Below are 15,767 nucleotides of genomic sequence, written 5' to 3'. Positions count from 1 at the left end.
GTTTTTGTTTTTGTTTTTAAGTTTCTTTGAGAGAGCATGAGAGAGTGCAAGCAAGGGAGGGACAGAGAGAGAGACTCCCAAGCACATTTTGAGCTGCCAGCCACAGCCTGATTTGGGGCTTGATCTCACAAACCATGAGATCATGTCCTGAGCTGAGATCAAGTCAGATACTGAACTGACTGAGCCACCCAGGCACCCCACATGCAGTTTTTATATGTACTCCTTCCCAGAAACTGATGGACACCGAAACATGAACTCCTAGCTCCCAAATGAGCAGGAGGAAAAGCTCTCTGTAACAGTTTTCATGGGTTCCAACACAAGATGAGATTTAAGGTGGACAGAAAAAGAAGAAAAAAATAAAGGTAGGGATGGTGGTGATGAAGGAAGTAGGCTCTTGTTGCTGAGTAAAAATACAAATGTCTTAGAGTCACAGATGTTTAAGTATTTTTCGTTACCAGATGGCCAGTGATTCCCTTCTAGAAGTGAAATGCCAACATTCTTTCAAAACTGTAATATTGAATATGCTTGGTAAATTTCTCGGTCTGCAGGATGAATGCTAGCAGGTTTAGTAACATGACTGCAGCCTTCCCAGCTAATCTTCTGCTGGCAACGGAGCCCGGTGAAAAGGCAGATGCGGATGAGCCCTTTATATGAAACCCAGGCTGATCTCAGTTGTTAGTTATGCAGCCTGCGTCAACCTCAGCCCAGGCCAGCAGGTATTGGGCCAAAATCAGGACCTTTGACTTACTCTTTAACAGGAATTTCAAATATGGCAGGAAAGGAGTTTATATTAACAAGGGTCTCCATCTTCCAAATCTGATCTTAAGGAGGTTAACATTGCTCTCTTGGAGGGATCTGCCCAAACATCCAGGTGTCATTCCTGAGGTGGAGCCCTGATGCTGCCTTTATGAGATGTGATTATGAAAAGAGCATCTGTGCTCAGATTCTTGTGATGGTGGAATATGGTGTTGAATCCATGCTCTCCCCAGCCCCCCATGACCCTGGCTCTGGGGGCCTAGATGGGCCTGAGCACAGCGGTCACTTGGGAGGTAGAATGTATCTGCTTTACAGTTGGCTGTCACTCAGTCTCTTTAGAAAGCACTTTTTTTTTTTTTAACCCCTTTGGTGGGTTAGTCTACCACTGGTTCCTAAAAACTAAAACTCCAAATTTCTTCTATTTTTTTTTTTTTGGCAGTCCTTGAATTTAAGCCCACTGAATTTATAAACACACCTTGAAAGATTATACTTGTTTTCTTAAATTTTTTTTTTAATGTTTTTATTTTTGCGACAGAGAGAGACAGAGCATGAGCAGGGGAGGGGCAGAGAGAGAGGGAAACACAGAATCGGAAGCAGGCTCCAGGCTCTGAGCTGTCAGCACAGAGCCCGATGCGGTTCTCAAACCCACAGACTGCGAGATCATGACCCGAGCTGAAGTCGGACGCTTAACCGACTGAGCCACCCAGGCGCCCCTATACTTGTCTTCTTGATTGTCCAGTTCTAGGAGTGCATCGGGCAGAGCTGGGCACCACCATGGAGGGTGCATGTTCTCTTCAGCAACAGGCATGACCCTTGCTAAAGCCCTAAGCTTCCCCACACGTGGTAGGAGCCACCTCAGAGGTTCTTGACACACACCTCCCCATACTGAGCACTACGCAATAGTTGATCAAAAGCAGCCTTTATCTGGATGGGGACCAGGATACCTTTTTTCTTGTCAGCCTGTGGTGACATATTCCTCTGGCAGAGGAGCCCTGACCCCTGCAGACAGCCTGGCCCATGTCAACCCAGTTTTCACTCCTGGCCCATCCCTGACCTGGCCTACCCTCCCCTCCCAGCCACCCCATCTGGGACTCCACACTCACCCAATTTTCTGGCTCAGCACCTGGCTCCAGCTGCCTGGGGCTTCACACAGGTCAACTGCCCGTGTCACGCCTGAGCACACACAGGAAGGTGTAGTGGTCAGTTGCACCTACCTCCCCAACCCCGAGCCCTGCAAAGTTCAGCCCTCTCCCACATCTATCCATGCCCAGCTCCTTTCAAGCGCCTGTCCCTCTTCCTACCTGTCCCCTGCCCCACAGACTCTCCACGTCAGCCCACCTACCACAGGAAGCTCCACAGACATGGCCCAGTTGTCCATTCCCTTTGCCCACCCCATCCCCCCGTGACTCGCCCGCCAGGTGGGCCTGCCATATTCCTCTGGCAGAGGAATATGTTTGCAGGAAAGAGCCAAGGAATTGACTTGTCCTTAAAACTCAGAAGCTACAGATCTAAGAGATGTTTTGAGGTAAATAAAAACTATACTTACAGTATTGTTTCTTGAGGAGCAATGGTCTGCGGTTTAGGTTTAGGGTTTGTTTTTGTGGGTGGTTTTTTTTTTTTCTTTTTTTCTTTTTTTTTTTTGGTTGAGTGCCTGTGTAAAATTGGTGGCCATGGGAAACATGACCTTTGGTAACTTTACTTGATGAATTACTTTTTGTGAGGTTAATTTGTGTGAGAAGACTGGCTGGGTTCTGCTAGGTTTGATTCAGAAAGAAGGTAGGAATGCCTTAACGTGGTCTTTATAACCATCAGAAAATTAAAACTGAAATAGGCTTGAAGTGTAGTGGTATGGTAAAAAAAAAAAAATCTGACAAACATAAATTCAGAGGCCCAGAAAATAAATGTCTCCTGCTGTTCATAGAGCATGAAAGAGCAGATGTACTTTTAGGGATTTCCTATGTAGTGAGTTAATAGGCCCGTGTACAATTCCAGGACTGTGGTTTCTTTTAGGTTTTAGTCCAGTGAGGTTCAATGTTACTCTCTGTAGTAATAGAAATATTTGCTCTATTCAGTAGGGTAGCCAGTAGCCCTATGTGGCCAGTGGGACTTGGGAACTGAATTTTTAACTTTATTTTAAATATAAATTGGAATAGCTACATATGCTTACTATCTACTATAATGGACAATGTGAATTTGTTTTTCTTTTAGTGAAAGGTGTCATTCTCATAATCTTCCCAACAGCTCCCATTTTGTCTCTTTTAAAGTCTTAAATTTCTTCACTTAGACTTCATATTACTAATCTTGGCATGTGAAGAATTTTTCTCTGTGTGGGCCAAGATAATGATTCAAGGAAGTTACTTCACCCAATCATACAGGAAATTCACAGATGTTATGCATTGTTAAGATTGAGATTAACATGTTATAAATAAAAAGCAACCTACTCTGTCAGCTTAAGTTCTAATCTAGGATGGCAACAGAAGACCAGGTCAGGGCAAGGCCACATTTATTTTGGTTTCTAAAAGTGTAAAGTTCCCTAGAGTACACCCTGTGTAATTCTGTGGTATGAAATGACATTTCACAGTAGGAGAGAAAGTCAAAATACATCAAATATTATAAGAAATTGACATAACTGTAGACTAAACTACTAAAACATTTCTTTAGGGAACATAGGGCAGTTTAACATATCAACAGTTTAGAACATCACCATATACATGAATCTATAAAAGCACATGTATTCCAGTTTCTACTTCCTAGTTACTGGTCCCCCCAAATGCTCAGACATTACCACATAAAACACTGGTTTTGATATTTGTAATGTTAGATGTGTCTAACCTGGGAGTCCACCTTAAAACCAGATTCTGAGTCATACCAATTTCATTACATTCATGTAAGAATTTCTTATGTAAGTTTATTCACTATCTTAAGCACAGCTATTCTTTTGGTCTTATCATTCGGCTCTTCCCCATTTAAGTACTGGGGTTGAAAAAAAAAGCATCACTGTGGCTGACACCTCTTGGGGTGCTCTAAGTTTAGGTATTATGCTGGTACCCATCATATGGAAATGGATGCCATCCAACTGAATGGTTGAGAGTGCTCAAAAATATTGGTCCTTTTATTTTGCCATGTGAGAAAACTGCCTTCTGGATAGAAGGCATGGCCGCTAGCTTTAAAATAGTTTATAATCTAGAGAAGGACTGTCATGGCATGATCTCTTTGGGGAGGGCCCAGTTTATCTGCATCTCTGACCAGCCAGAGAGGCCATGATGCTGCAGTCAGAAAGGTGGTTGGGGAAAGCATGGGAATCCTGTGGGAAGTTATTGAAACATCAATAGACCCTCCGCTTTGGCCAGTCCCTTTCCTCCAGGAAGCCTTCTGAACTAGACTGGATCAGCTCCTCCTATTACACATGCACAGCTCTGTTTGGTTATCTCCAGTGCTCACCCAGACCCTTCTGTGTTATTGGCTGTGGCTCTAGCAGCAACGAGGAAGCTTGAGAAAAAGGAGCCAAGCCTGCCTGACTCTTCACAGTATTGTCAGCACCTATCCAACACTGGGCCTTGTTGAGCGGGTGAAAGGACAAAGGGGGGAGGGGAGGGTGGAGCAGCAAGACCATGGGTTTTGGCACTGATTGGTCATCAACTCTAACTGGGGCCTTAACCCTCAAAGTGGCTGTGGGCTTGTTTTGGAGTTAGTGTAAGGAGAAAACTGCGTCTCTCAGAAGCAGGTTATTCTAGCAAGAGTCAAGACTACTGCTTGGGCCATTGGAAGAGAGCCAACAGTGGAGTTGAGGACCTGGCCCTGAATTTTGAATTTCAAGAGGATGGCTGGAGACAAAAGAATTTCTTAGAGTATCATCTCTCTAAATAGGGAACTGCCTGTAACTGCTTCTGAGCCTTATAGAACTAGATTGCTTTCCTAATTAAGTACTGTTTTTACTTCCAGGGAGTAGAAATTTTAAAATTCGTGTTTTATAAAATGTCTAGCTTTTTCTCAAATTCCAAGCTCTCTGAAACACTTATCTTCATGGTAGAGTATCAAAAGTTTTTTTTACAAAGGAGATTTAATTTAAACTAGTGGTAAATGTCATTTAAAGACCACATAAATCCTACAAAACTTGAATATATTTATATTAACAGTTACTATTGTTATCTTGAACTCTGATGCCATGATCGCTTAACGGTCGACTATATATTCAGCATTGTCCTGAGAACTTACATCACCCTCAATTAAGATTCTTTACTTTTCTTGGCCTAATTTCAGATGAACATAAAGCACCTCGTGCTTGTGCAAACCTGCACTGAATAACTAGTGGATTATTGTATTCAGGTCATTCCTAGCAACACTATATAACACATAAACTACACAATAGTCTTTTGAATGTGCCTTTGTCTTTGATTCAACAGACATTGTGATTCAATTTCACAATGAAATTAAAAAATTTTTAATGTATAGAAAAAGTGCACATTTTAAAATAAGCATCTTACATAGTGGTTGGTTATTTTTATTGTGCCTCTTCTCACCCCATTTAAAAAGATAACTAATGGGTACCAAGTAGCAGTGTCCCTAAGTTACATTTAGGGAGTTGTAATCTGTGTACTGAGAATAGAGCCCAATGGCTGTTTTTGCTACTTCCAAATATGTTGATTGCACAAATTTGAATTAGTTACTCTGCAGTCCACTTAAAATATCTTGGAATTGTGTATGTATGCAATGTACATAGATGTTGCTGTAACTCTGAATACACACCTAGATGCTACTCAAAGTTAGGAAGTTGGTACGGTTTAATCCTTGGAATCTGTTGTATTCAGAAGGGCTACTGTATCCTGTTTTGTTATTTTCTCTTTGATTTTGTCTTTTACTCTCATTCTTTGTTTGCAGAAAGGATTTAAGATGGGGACAAAGTCCAGATAATAATAAAGTCACTGTGGCTTTAGGTATTTTACATTGGGAAAGCATTGCCTTATTGTTTGACTTTATTATCACTAAACAGCTAGCTCACTGAACCAAACTCCATTTTGGCTCTAGTTTGGCTGTTAGGAGAGACTGAGTTAATTATTTGACTGCTTGTGTGATCTAGAATTACAAATAAACTTAAGTGTATTGAGGTGGGTCGAGGAAGATTTTAACGTTTATTTATTTTTGAGACAGAAAGAGACAGAGCATGAACAGGGGAGGAACAGAGAGAGAGGGAGACACAAAATCTGAAACAGGCTCCAGGCTCTGAGCTGTCAGCACAGAGCCCGATGCGGGGCTCGAACTCACGGACCGTGAGATCATGACCTGAGCCGAAGTCGGATGCTTAACCAACCAAGCCACCCAGGCGCCCCTCGAGGAAGATTTTAAAAAAGATAAAACTAGGAGCTGAAGGAACCATTCTGAGCACTGACGCAGGAAAATCAAAGCCACTATAGGGGGTGATTGCTTCAGAACACCCTAAATTTGAGTTTGAAAAACATTTAGAAAATTCTTCAGGCTTCTAACTGATCTTTGATTTTTATCCAAAAGTATGTTTGTTTGTTTTTTCTCATTTGGTAAATGTTCTTTTTTTTGTTGTTGTTGTTGTTTATTTTTGAGAGACAGAGCGAGCGAGCTGGGGAGGGGCAGAGAGAGACAGGGAAACACAGAATCTGAAGCAGGTACCGAGCTGTCAGCACAGAGCCGGACAGGGAGCTTGAACTGTGAGATCATGACCTGAGCTGAAGTCGGATGCTTAATTGACTGAGCCACCCAGGCACCCCCATTTGGTAAATATTCTGATGTGTTTGTTTCATTCACTTAATGAGATTATGGATGATTATTTTTTAATTAAGGAGCATTTCTTTTGTAAGCATTTTAAATGTCATCCATTTGGCTGATATTTAAAACTCAGACCAAGTTTGAGCTTTTTGCTCTTCAGTGTCATTCCCATGCTTTAAACTTAGGGCCTCAGAGTGATTTTGAAAACTAAGGATTTCAATTATTTCAAACCTAGGAAACCAACCAGAGTTTATTCTACTTTAGCTTGTATCATAGATACAAAAGTTTTTACTCACTTTGGTAATAGATAAATGATGGGAACCCAGTAAGCTAGGAAGTATCTCTTCATCTGTCCCACAGGAAACATTTTATCTGGTTAAGAAGATAGCAGATGATGCCTTGCAGACGTGTTGCAGCCAGTGATCAAAGGAGGAAGTACTGAAGTAGGAAGACTCCTGAGAGAGTTAGTAAGGCATTATAGAGCCAGAAGCTCTGTCCTGGGCCTAAGAGATTGGCTGAGGCATTTATTTAAATCTGTAACTGTACCTGTGATGTTTCAGCTTCTATGGTAGAATGTCAGGTCCACTTCATAAAATTGAGTCATAATCCATTTTTTATATTTTCAGCCAGTGTTCTATCCTGTCCCTGCCTCATATAGCTTATAACGATTCTTTAAAAAGCTTCTCATCACTAACCAAGATTGGCATCCTCTATAGTCCTAGCAGCAAGGTGTGCTGAGCCTGGAGGCCAGGCAGGCTGGGTTCACATCTGCTCTGACATTTGTGGCCTAGGGCAAGCTTACTCAGCCTCTGTGCACATCTTAGCACATCTGTAAAATAGGTGATGATGCCTACTTTGAATGATGGTTTGGAGGTTGGATCTGCATAGGAAAATTCATGGCATATCCTTTCTCATTATGCTCATTTAAAGGTAAATTTGTGTCTTTTACTTAGGATATTTTCATGTATCTATCCTGAGACTTAGTTTCCTGCTCCATCAGCACTTTGCTGATGAGGAAGGAGAAACTATCTGAAAACCTGTGCTTAAATATGGGAGCAGTTTCAGATTCTGCCGCCCACAGTTTTCAGGAATTTGACATTGAGTGATCGTACAAGTGCAGATTTCACATTTCTGTTTCATGTAGCTAAGCCAAGTAGTCTTACCTATTTCTTGAACTAAAAATGTTCTAATACAAAAACAAGAATGGGAACTTAAACTCATCAATAAAACTGCTATCTTAGTTCAGGCTACTGTACCACACGCCACAGACTGGGTGACTTAAACAACAGACTTCTGTTTCTCATGGTCCTGGAAGTTGGGAAGTCCACTGTGAAAGGTCGTGACAGATTCATTTTGGGATGAAGGCCCTCTTCCTGGCTTCTGAATAGCTGCCTTCTTGCGGTGTCCTCACATGGTGGCAAGAGAGGTGATCTTTTCCATTTCTTTTAATAAGGGCACTAATCCTATCCCATTGGGGATTAAGGGCTTCAACATATGAATTTGGTAGGGGTTGGGTGGAGCACATTCAGTCCCTAGTAACAACTAATAAAAGTTGGTTCAAAAGTGTGTTGTTTAAACCTGCTAGGCTATTTCCTATGGTTACTAACATTCTTTCCTCCTTTATAATTATATCTCTTAGCTGAGGTGCAAAACAGTCTCCGGTTGAACATTACTGTGTCTGTGATGGGGCACCTGATTGAAATGCCTTCCAAAGCCAGGCAGGTACACATAATAAGTAAAGAGAATAGGCCACTGCAGACCAGAGCATGGCCCTCCGAGGAGAGCAGCTCATACCCTGCCCTTCAAAAGGGCAATACTGGGCTTTTGGGCATTTGTGGAGTTTTTTGTTTTTTTAAATTAAAAAAAATTTTTGAGCTTATTTGGGGGGGTGGGGCGGAGAGAGAGAGAGCACGCACACGCACACACATGCATGCGTGAAAGGGGCCCCAGGGTGGGAGTGGGGGGTTAGGGAGAATCCCAAGCAGGCTCCGCATTGTCAGCGTGGACCCAGGAACCCTGAGATCACTCAAGACCTGAGCTGAAGTGTTTAACCGACTGAGCCACCTAGGTGCCCCTGGACATTTGTTTTTAAGGCTGGAAATCTGGATTTGCATGTCAAATGTCAGGTAGATAGTGGAGATAGTGGATGTATTGTTGCTTCCTTTTTTTTTCTTTTTTTTTTTTTTTTTTTAATAAGTCAAACAAAATACATCTGCTGACTGAGTATGCTTTGTGGGCACCAGTTTCCTACGTTTTCTCTGTTCTGGTATCTTGTGCAGAGGGTATTCTCAAGTGTTTGCCTATATGATCTGATTCCATACCTTTTCACTTATATACAGGTAATGTTTTATTTCAACCATAAATCGTGATTCATAGTCTTCACTATTTATACTATCATAATTTAAAGCATGTGTTTTCAGGAAAACAAAAGCATGTTCTATTTGTACTGCACCCAGAAAAGACCTACTTTGGTATTTAACTCCTGATTTTTATCAGAATTCCACCAGGTGGTGTTATCAATGCAGTAGTGCACCTTACACTGTAAATTTTGTATGGTTTCAGAGTGGGCAAGTTGTCTTAAGTTACTCATGAGAAACCAAAAGTAAATTGTTGAAACTCCTAAAATAACCTCTCCATATTGGTGTGTTTATGATTATGAATTAACTCTCCAATAGTGGGACTTACAGTTCCATTTATCCTTATCCACTGGCAGGTTATTAATCTACCATGATTAGAATGCCCAGATAACTACTTACCTTCAGTAAGCCATTTGAGGAAATAAATTTTAAAATGCAGCTTCTTTGTGTAACTGAGATTTACAGAATCTTAGCTTTGAAATACTTCTTTTGAAGTGCAGTCTGTGAAAATGGGCATCTTGACCTTTGTTTAGCATATTAAATAGAGCAGGAGAAAGAAATAATTAGGGGAAAAGTTCTTGTCCTCAAACAGTGCCACTGTTGACTGACGAGTTTCTCCAGGTTTTCATATTATGCAAAAGAACACTCATTGTGTGTAGTGTAAGCAGATGTGACGGTCTCTAGTTACTGTGGGCCCTTTCCAACCTTGATTTTCCTGCCTTCTCCTAAAGGTCACACTGAACCTGAGTCTGGAAGAAGGTTAATCTCTCTTTTACTTTCAATAGGTGGAATACATGTTGGTGTCTTTTGATCATGAAAATAAGAGAGTCCAGTTGGTCCTGTCTGGAGAAGAAGTTCTTGAAACCCTACAAGAAAAGGGGGAAAGGACAAACCCAAAGTAAGCTGATAAACTGAAGGATTGTTACAGTGTTTCTGAAACTGATAGAACTACTAAAATAGAATCTTTCCTCAGATGTATAGGAGACAGGGTGGCATAGTAGTTGAGGGCACAGGTTCTGGTCCTCCCAAGTTGTCTGGATTCAAATCCTGGCTCCCCTACTTCATAGCTGGGTGCAACCTTGCACAAGTTATTTGTCTGTGCCTTAGTTTCCTCACCTGTAAAGTAGGGATAATAATACTTTCCATGTAGGGTGTGGACATTAATATCTTAACGTATTATAAAGCACTTAGAACTATGAGCTCAATATAAAACCTCTTTAATATTAATAAATGTAAAAGAAAAAACAAAAACAACAAACCATTGACAAAGTGTTACTGAGATCACGAACCATGGTGCCAGATTGAGCTTACAGAGGAGGGTGTTTGGCTGGCGGGATGTTTTTGCAGTATTTCCTTAAGTAGGCAAAGAGGTGAAGGGGCATGTACTTTCCAGTTCAGTTTTCTGCTCACTCGATTTTGGGAGGCAGCACTTGAGTTTGGAGTCTAGCATTGAACTGAAAGAGCCCTTAAGGCCAAAGTCTTCCTCTCCTTTGTCGCAAAGTGGACTAGCTTGTCTTGGATAGTGATTGCCCTGTGTGTGGTTCTCAGTTACTTAAAAATATTTTGGGTCCAATACTTATAACCCTTTCATGGTTAAAGAGCTCTGGAGAATTACCAGCCTTTGGGAACTGTGAAGGAGTTCTTAGCTTCATTTATACTGAATGGTTTCTAAATTTTTTGAATTGACTTTTTAAAAACTTCTAAAAATTGAGTAGACAGCAGTAAAATATGATGGAATGGAATTTTCCCTCCTCTGTAGCCATCCTACCCTGTGGAGACCAGAGTATGGCAGTTACATGATTGAAGGCACACCTGGACAACCGTACGGAGGAACAATGTCCGAGTTCAACACAGTTGAAGACAACATGAGAAAACGCCGGAAGGAGGCAACCTCTTTATTAGGAGAAAATCAGGCTCTTTGCACAATAACTTCATTTCCCAGGTTAGTTCCTATATTAACATGCCCCAGCAGATAGATAGTTCAGAGCTTCAGGTTATAAAAAGCAAATCATGACCCAAGCATTTGACTGTACAGTTCTCATACTTTACAGACAGTTCATACTTTGATAGAATCTGTAACGTGAGAGGTGCAGGCAAAAATTGCATGCCAGTTCCAGTTGGTGGGTGGTGGCCCAGAGCATTGTGGTGAGAGCATTGGTCTGGCCTCAGTGGGCATGACCGTGGGGACCACCGTGACTGATAGCCTTGTGGCAGAGTCCAGCCCCGGCCCAGCTGGTAGGAGCAGCGTGTCTGCCACGCAGTTCTGACCCCGTAAAGAGTAGCAGAGTCTCTGATGATTATCATGTGCCCTTCTCACTCGACTCTGACAGTCGCTTCCCCAAACCTGTGTACCTACTAGCGAATGGTGGTATTGGTGGTGATTGGAGGGTCACCTGTTGGAGGGCTGGCATCAGTGCTTCTGGTCCACTATTGATCCATCTTAACTATGAATGAGGGGGTCATCAGGCCATGTTTGAGTGTTGTGATGAAAAGGCAATTTACAGTTTGTCTTCAAATCTAGTTATGGCTGAAAGCTCATAAAAGTAAATATCGAGTAAAGTGAATAATAAACGGTGAAGCTATATTCCTAGCATAGAAGGAGGTGTATAAATAGCGTAAAATTAAACCCAGGAGTTCTGCATAGGAATGCAGTTCTACCAAATTGTCAATCTGGTTCATCTATGCTAGATATCTGTCAGGTTGTGGCAAAGTGTGCTTACCTCCTCAGAGTTCAAAAGAGCTTTGTTTGGGGATTGGTTTCCTTGGACTGGAACACTTAGAACTATCTTTATACCCTCCCTTTTTTTCCTGATAAAAGTATAATGAACATAGGCATTCTGAATCTTATCACTGGTCTCGGAAGGATGCTGAATAGGAATTTTCTTTGTAAAAAATCTCCATCTTAACATAGAAATAGTTGAAACTCTATTTAAACAACTTGGACGTCTTGTTTTCTGTGAGTCTTGTTTTCTGTGATTCCTTCGTGCCATTATGCAGGCCACTCCTCTTTCCCTGCCAAAAGAAAATCCCCAGCTGAAGGAGGGTGGACGGGTTTGCTTGGAAGAGAGTTGACATGGTCCTTTGCCCTAGATTTTTGAGGAGGTGAAAAATCATGACTGTGCCCGTCACTCAGACACTTGAGTGCCTGCTCCGTGCCAGACCCATGCAGTGTGGGGATGCAGTCATAAATGCAAACAGCAGAGTCTTTACCTGTGTGGAGACTGAGTGATCAAATCCCTACAGATCCACCGAACATAAAGTCAAGGCAGTGCCGTGAGGAAAAGACACAGAACAGAGACCGGGACGAGGTTGTTGGGTGGACTCTGCTGGGGGCGGGGGTTGCTGATGATTGGAATGAAGTCCAAAGCCCTGTTGGGAATTGGGAGTACGGAGGGGCAGGATGGCCTAGGAAGAGGGAGCAGAGTGGGTAGACGTCTCAGGATGAATGGGGAAAGCACGGAGCCTTGAGAGAACCAAAAGAAGGCTAGCCGGTGGGACCGGGGTGCTGCAGGTGAAGGGGAGCCTGGGCACGTAGTTGGCGGGGCCAGATGAGGTTAACTGAGAATTTGAGTTGTTATCCCAAAAGCAGTAGGAGTTATAAAGGGAGAGTTGGGACAGAAGAATAAGTTTTCTTCCAAAAATGGATTTTTTTTAAAAAAAAGCTTCCTCATACATTTTTTGATAGGGCATTTTTGGATTTGTAAACGAAACAATTGTTATTTAGTTGTAGAAGGATCACCTTATATCCGTAGTGAATGATAAGGAAAGTTTTCTTTTGGGGTCAAGAGAGAAAGGAGTACTTGGTTTCTTAAGTGTAAATAGTGTGATTTTTCTTTCTGTAAAGAGGCAAAATCTCATGGATCTCGAAGCCCAAACAGTGGCCAAGTGAATTTTTAAATTTAAGCCAACTTAAATGGAAAATTTAGTTCCTCAGTCACACTAGCTTCAAGTCAGGTGCTCACTAGCCACATGCGTGGGACACACGGGTATTGGACAGTGCAAACATACATTAAACATTCCTATTGTGGCATAGAGTTTTCATGGATGGAGCTGGTCTGGAAGAAAAGCAGTGCTATAGGAGTCTGAAGATCTGAGTTCTGATTGCCTTGTCCTGCCAGACACATTCTCCTTGTCCTTTCCATTCAGCCTAATTCTGGTTGGCTAAGAATCCCCAAGATTGAAGTTTGCCACTCTTACAGGGCTTTTCCTGAGTTTGCAGGCTCATAGTAGGGAATGCACATAGGTGCAAGAATTCTCAGGAGCCCTCATGAAAGCTGGAAACTGTTTTCCAGATAAGATCAGCAAATTCAGTTGTTGTTCACAAGGCGGATGTGGGCAGCCAACAGGTACTTTATTTTATAAAAGGTAGGGGCTGAAAATAAGGCATGGGCTAGTCTTGGCTCTAAGGCCAAAAGTTTCCTACCACTGATCTAAAGCCCTGACAAGAGCCTGCCTTGTTTTGCCTTTACGAACTGTCAGTCTTTGTCCTCTCTCAGAGCAGCACACTTAACTATGACCTTAAATTTCTTAATCTGGGGAACTGGTGGCGTCACTGCAGTTGATGTGGAATTTGAGCTTTACCTCTAGGGATAAATACAGAGCTTCATTTTTGCGTTGGAATTAAAGCTCTTCTTTGGGTCAAGTAAGATAATAAGGTTGGGTTTCAGACATCAGAGGGAGATCTCAGGGGTGGATGGAGGCACCTGTAGAGACACTACCTAATCTTTTTTTTTTTTTTTTTTTTAAATTTTGTAATGTTTATTTTTGAGAGACACAGAGTGTGAGCAGGACAGGAGCAGAGAGACAGACAAACAGACAGAATCTGAAGCAGGCTCCAGGCTCCGAGCTGTCAGCACAGAGCCCGACGCGGGGCTCAAACCCACGAACTGTGAGATCATGACCTGAGCCACAAAGGCTCCCCTAGACACTACCTAATCTTGATGGACTCTTGAGGTGACCTGGAGAGGCAAAAAACATGAGAGCCCTACGATATTTGAACAAAGCTTATCAATAGGTTGGGGGTGGTGGTGGTGTGCAGGGGTCAAAAGACAATCCGAGACATAAGAGCTAGTAAAGGAAGACATCTCAGAAACTGTGTAGGGGGAACCCATAACCCATGACAGTTGATATGATGTAGCCTAGGGACTTCTGTGCTGTTGGTCCTTGCTATTAAGTGAAGAGATGGGTGGAGGTGAATAAGCTCTGTAGAGATCACAGGTGGATGAAAGGTCTCTAATACAGTCACTAAAGGGCTGCAATCACAAAAGATGATGCTGAAGAAGACCAAGTGCCAAGGGGGTGTTTGTAAAGCACAGTATTTACATGGTGTCCATGTGCTGACTTTCCTTAGTGGGGAACATGGAGAGGTGTGGTTCTTAACAGGTGCGGTGATGGTGAGATACCGTTAACTTTTGAAGACAAATCCTGCCTACTTAGTTCTTTGATTTGTTGTAGATTAGGCTGTCCTGGGTTCACGCTGCCAGAGTTTAAACCCAATCCGCTCGAAGGAGGAGCTTCCAAGTCCCTCTTCTTTCCTGATGAAGCCATAAACAAACATCCCCGTTTCAGGTGAGTATGGCTCTGCGAATGAATGCAGATGTGCCTCACTCTTACCACTGCCTTCTAGGAGTAAGGTGCTCCTTCCCAGAATCCTTGTCGTAGTTAAGAGTTCAGGTTCCTCTTGTAACTAACCAGAGAAGCCAGCGGGCATATGTGCATTTGGTTGGTTGTTTGATGCTGCTCAGAACCCGGCTGACTTGCCCATTTTCTTTCCTTTTTTTTTTTTTTTTTTTTAGTTTTTTTTTTTTTTTTCAACGTTTTTTATTTATTTTTGGGACAGAGAGAGACAGAGCATGAACGGGGGAGGGGCAGAGAGAGAGGGAGACACAGAATTGGAAGCAGGCTCCAGGCTCTGAGCCATCAGCCCAGAGCCTGACACGGGGCTCGAACTCACAGACCGCGAGATCGTGACCTGGCTGAAGTCGGACGCTTAACCGACTGCGCCACCCAGGCGCCCCTGACTTGCCCATTTTCCAAGTCATCTTAAAGCGATTCGCTTCTTTAGTGTGTGACAGCATTCTCGAGCAAGAGGCAGAGGAAGTGGTGTTACTGCAGAGCCTGCTGAGAGAACATTCCATCAGAATATCTTGATCCACATTAAAGTCAATGTCTTCTTTAATGTGCAGGTTCTTTTCAATCCTAGTTCCTTAAATGCCTGTTGGGGGAAGTTTTCTCTTAGAGAGGGACAGAAAAGGTAGAAATAACTGAGTGATCTACTCTCACTCAGTATACCTTCAGAATGAGGCAAAATATGTACAACTCTGTACCTTCTGCTCTATTAACTTGTAGGTCTGTTTGTAGTTTCATTCCTGGGTTTTAAGTTGCTTCAGGGCCCACACTCGTCAGATCTTGCTTTGTACCTTGAGTTTCCTCTGACAGCCTAAACCTAGGCTCCTCACCTATAGGCAGGAACCACGGGACTTGTCAGCATTCACTCCTTTAACAGGTCTGCACATCTGCTATATGCAGAGATTTTGGGGAAAACAGATTTATAGACATAATTCCCAATTTCAAGTGTTATATTGTGCCAAGGGGAAAATAGAGATACTCGGCTGCAAGAAAAGGTAGATGCACCAGAGACCCTCCTTGGAGAAAAGAGGATGCTTCTGACTGAGGGGATCACAGCAGGCACGTGAAAGAGGTGGCCTGCATGCTGAGGCTATATCACCACTGTCTGCTAGAATCATACTGTCAGCCCCAGATATAATTTTAAATTTTCTAATAGCCACGTGAAAAAAGTAAAAAAAGATGGACTTTATTTTTTCTTTAATTATCCAAAATTATTTCAACATGTAACCAATATTTTAAAGTTATTGATAAGACCTCTTTATTTTTGTAGTAAGTCTTCCAAATTCGGTG

General features: G+C 42.4%; 1 protein-coding gene and 1 long non-coding RNA gene across 3 annotated transcripts in view; both read left to right on the top strand.

The window, feature by feature from the left end:
- The window catches only part of GCLC (glutamate-cysteine ligase catalytic subunit), a 51,771-nt gene that overhangs the window by 16,459 nt on the left and 19,545 nt on the right, over positions 1 to 15,767 (top strand). Inside the window, exons 2-4 of the mRNA XM_058734271.1 lie at positions 9,635 to 9,747; positions 10,609 to 10,791; positions 14,304 to 14,417. Of these exons, the coding sequence (XP_058590254.1) occupies positions 9,635 to 9,747; positions 10,609 to 10,791; positions 14,304 to 14,417 (410 nt within the window). The remainder of the gene's footprint in view (positions 1 to 9,634; positions 9,748 to 10,608; positions 10,792 to 14,303; positions 14,418 to 15,767) is intronic.
- LOC131514366 (uncharacterized) lies at positions 6,330 to 8,326 on the top strand. Of its 2 annotated transcripts, XR_009263044.1 has the most exons (4): positions 6,330 to 6,500; positions 6,853 to 6,955; positions 7,734 to 7,918; positions 8,132 to 8,326. It is a non-coding gene; the product is annotated as an uncharacterized LOC131514366 (long non-coding RNA). The 2 variants fall into 2 exon arrangements; XR_009263043.1 differs by having other exon boundaries at positions 6,853 to 7,918.

The sequence above is a fragment of the Neofelis nebulosa genome, chromosome 6 (genome assembly GCF_028018385.1).
Source record: "Neofelis nebulosa isolate mNeoNeb1 chromosome 6, mNeoNeb1.pri, whole genome shotgun sequence".
Classification (NCBI taxonomy): Eukaryota; Metazoa; Chordata; class Mammalia; order Carnivora; family Felidae; genus Neofelis; species Neofelis nebulosa.
Note: the sequence above shows the minus strand (reverse complement) of the source record. Positions and strands in the feature narration are given on the sequence as shown.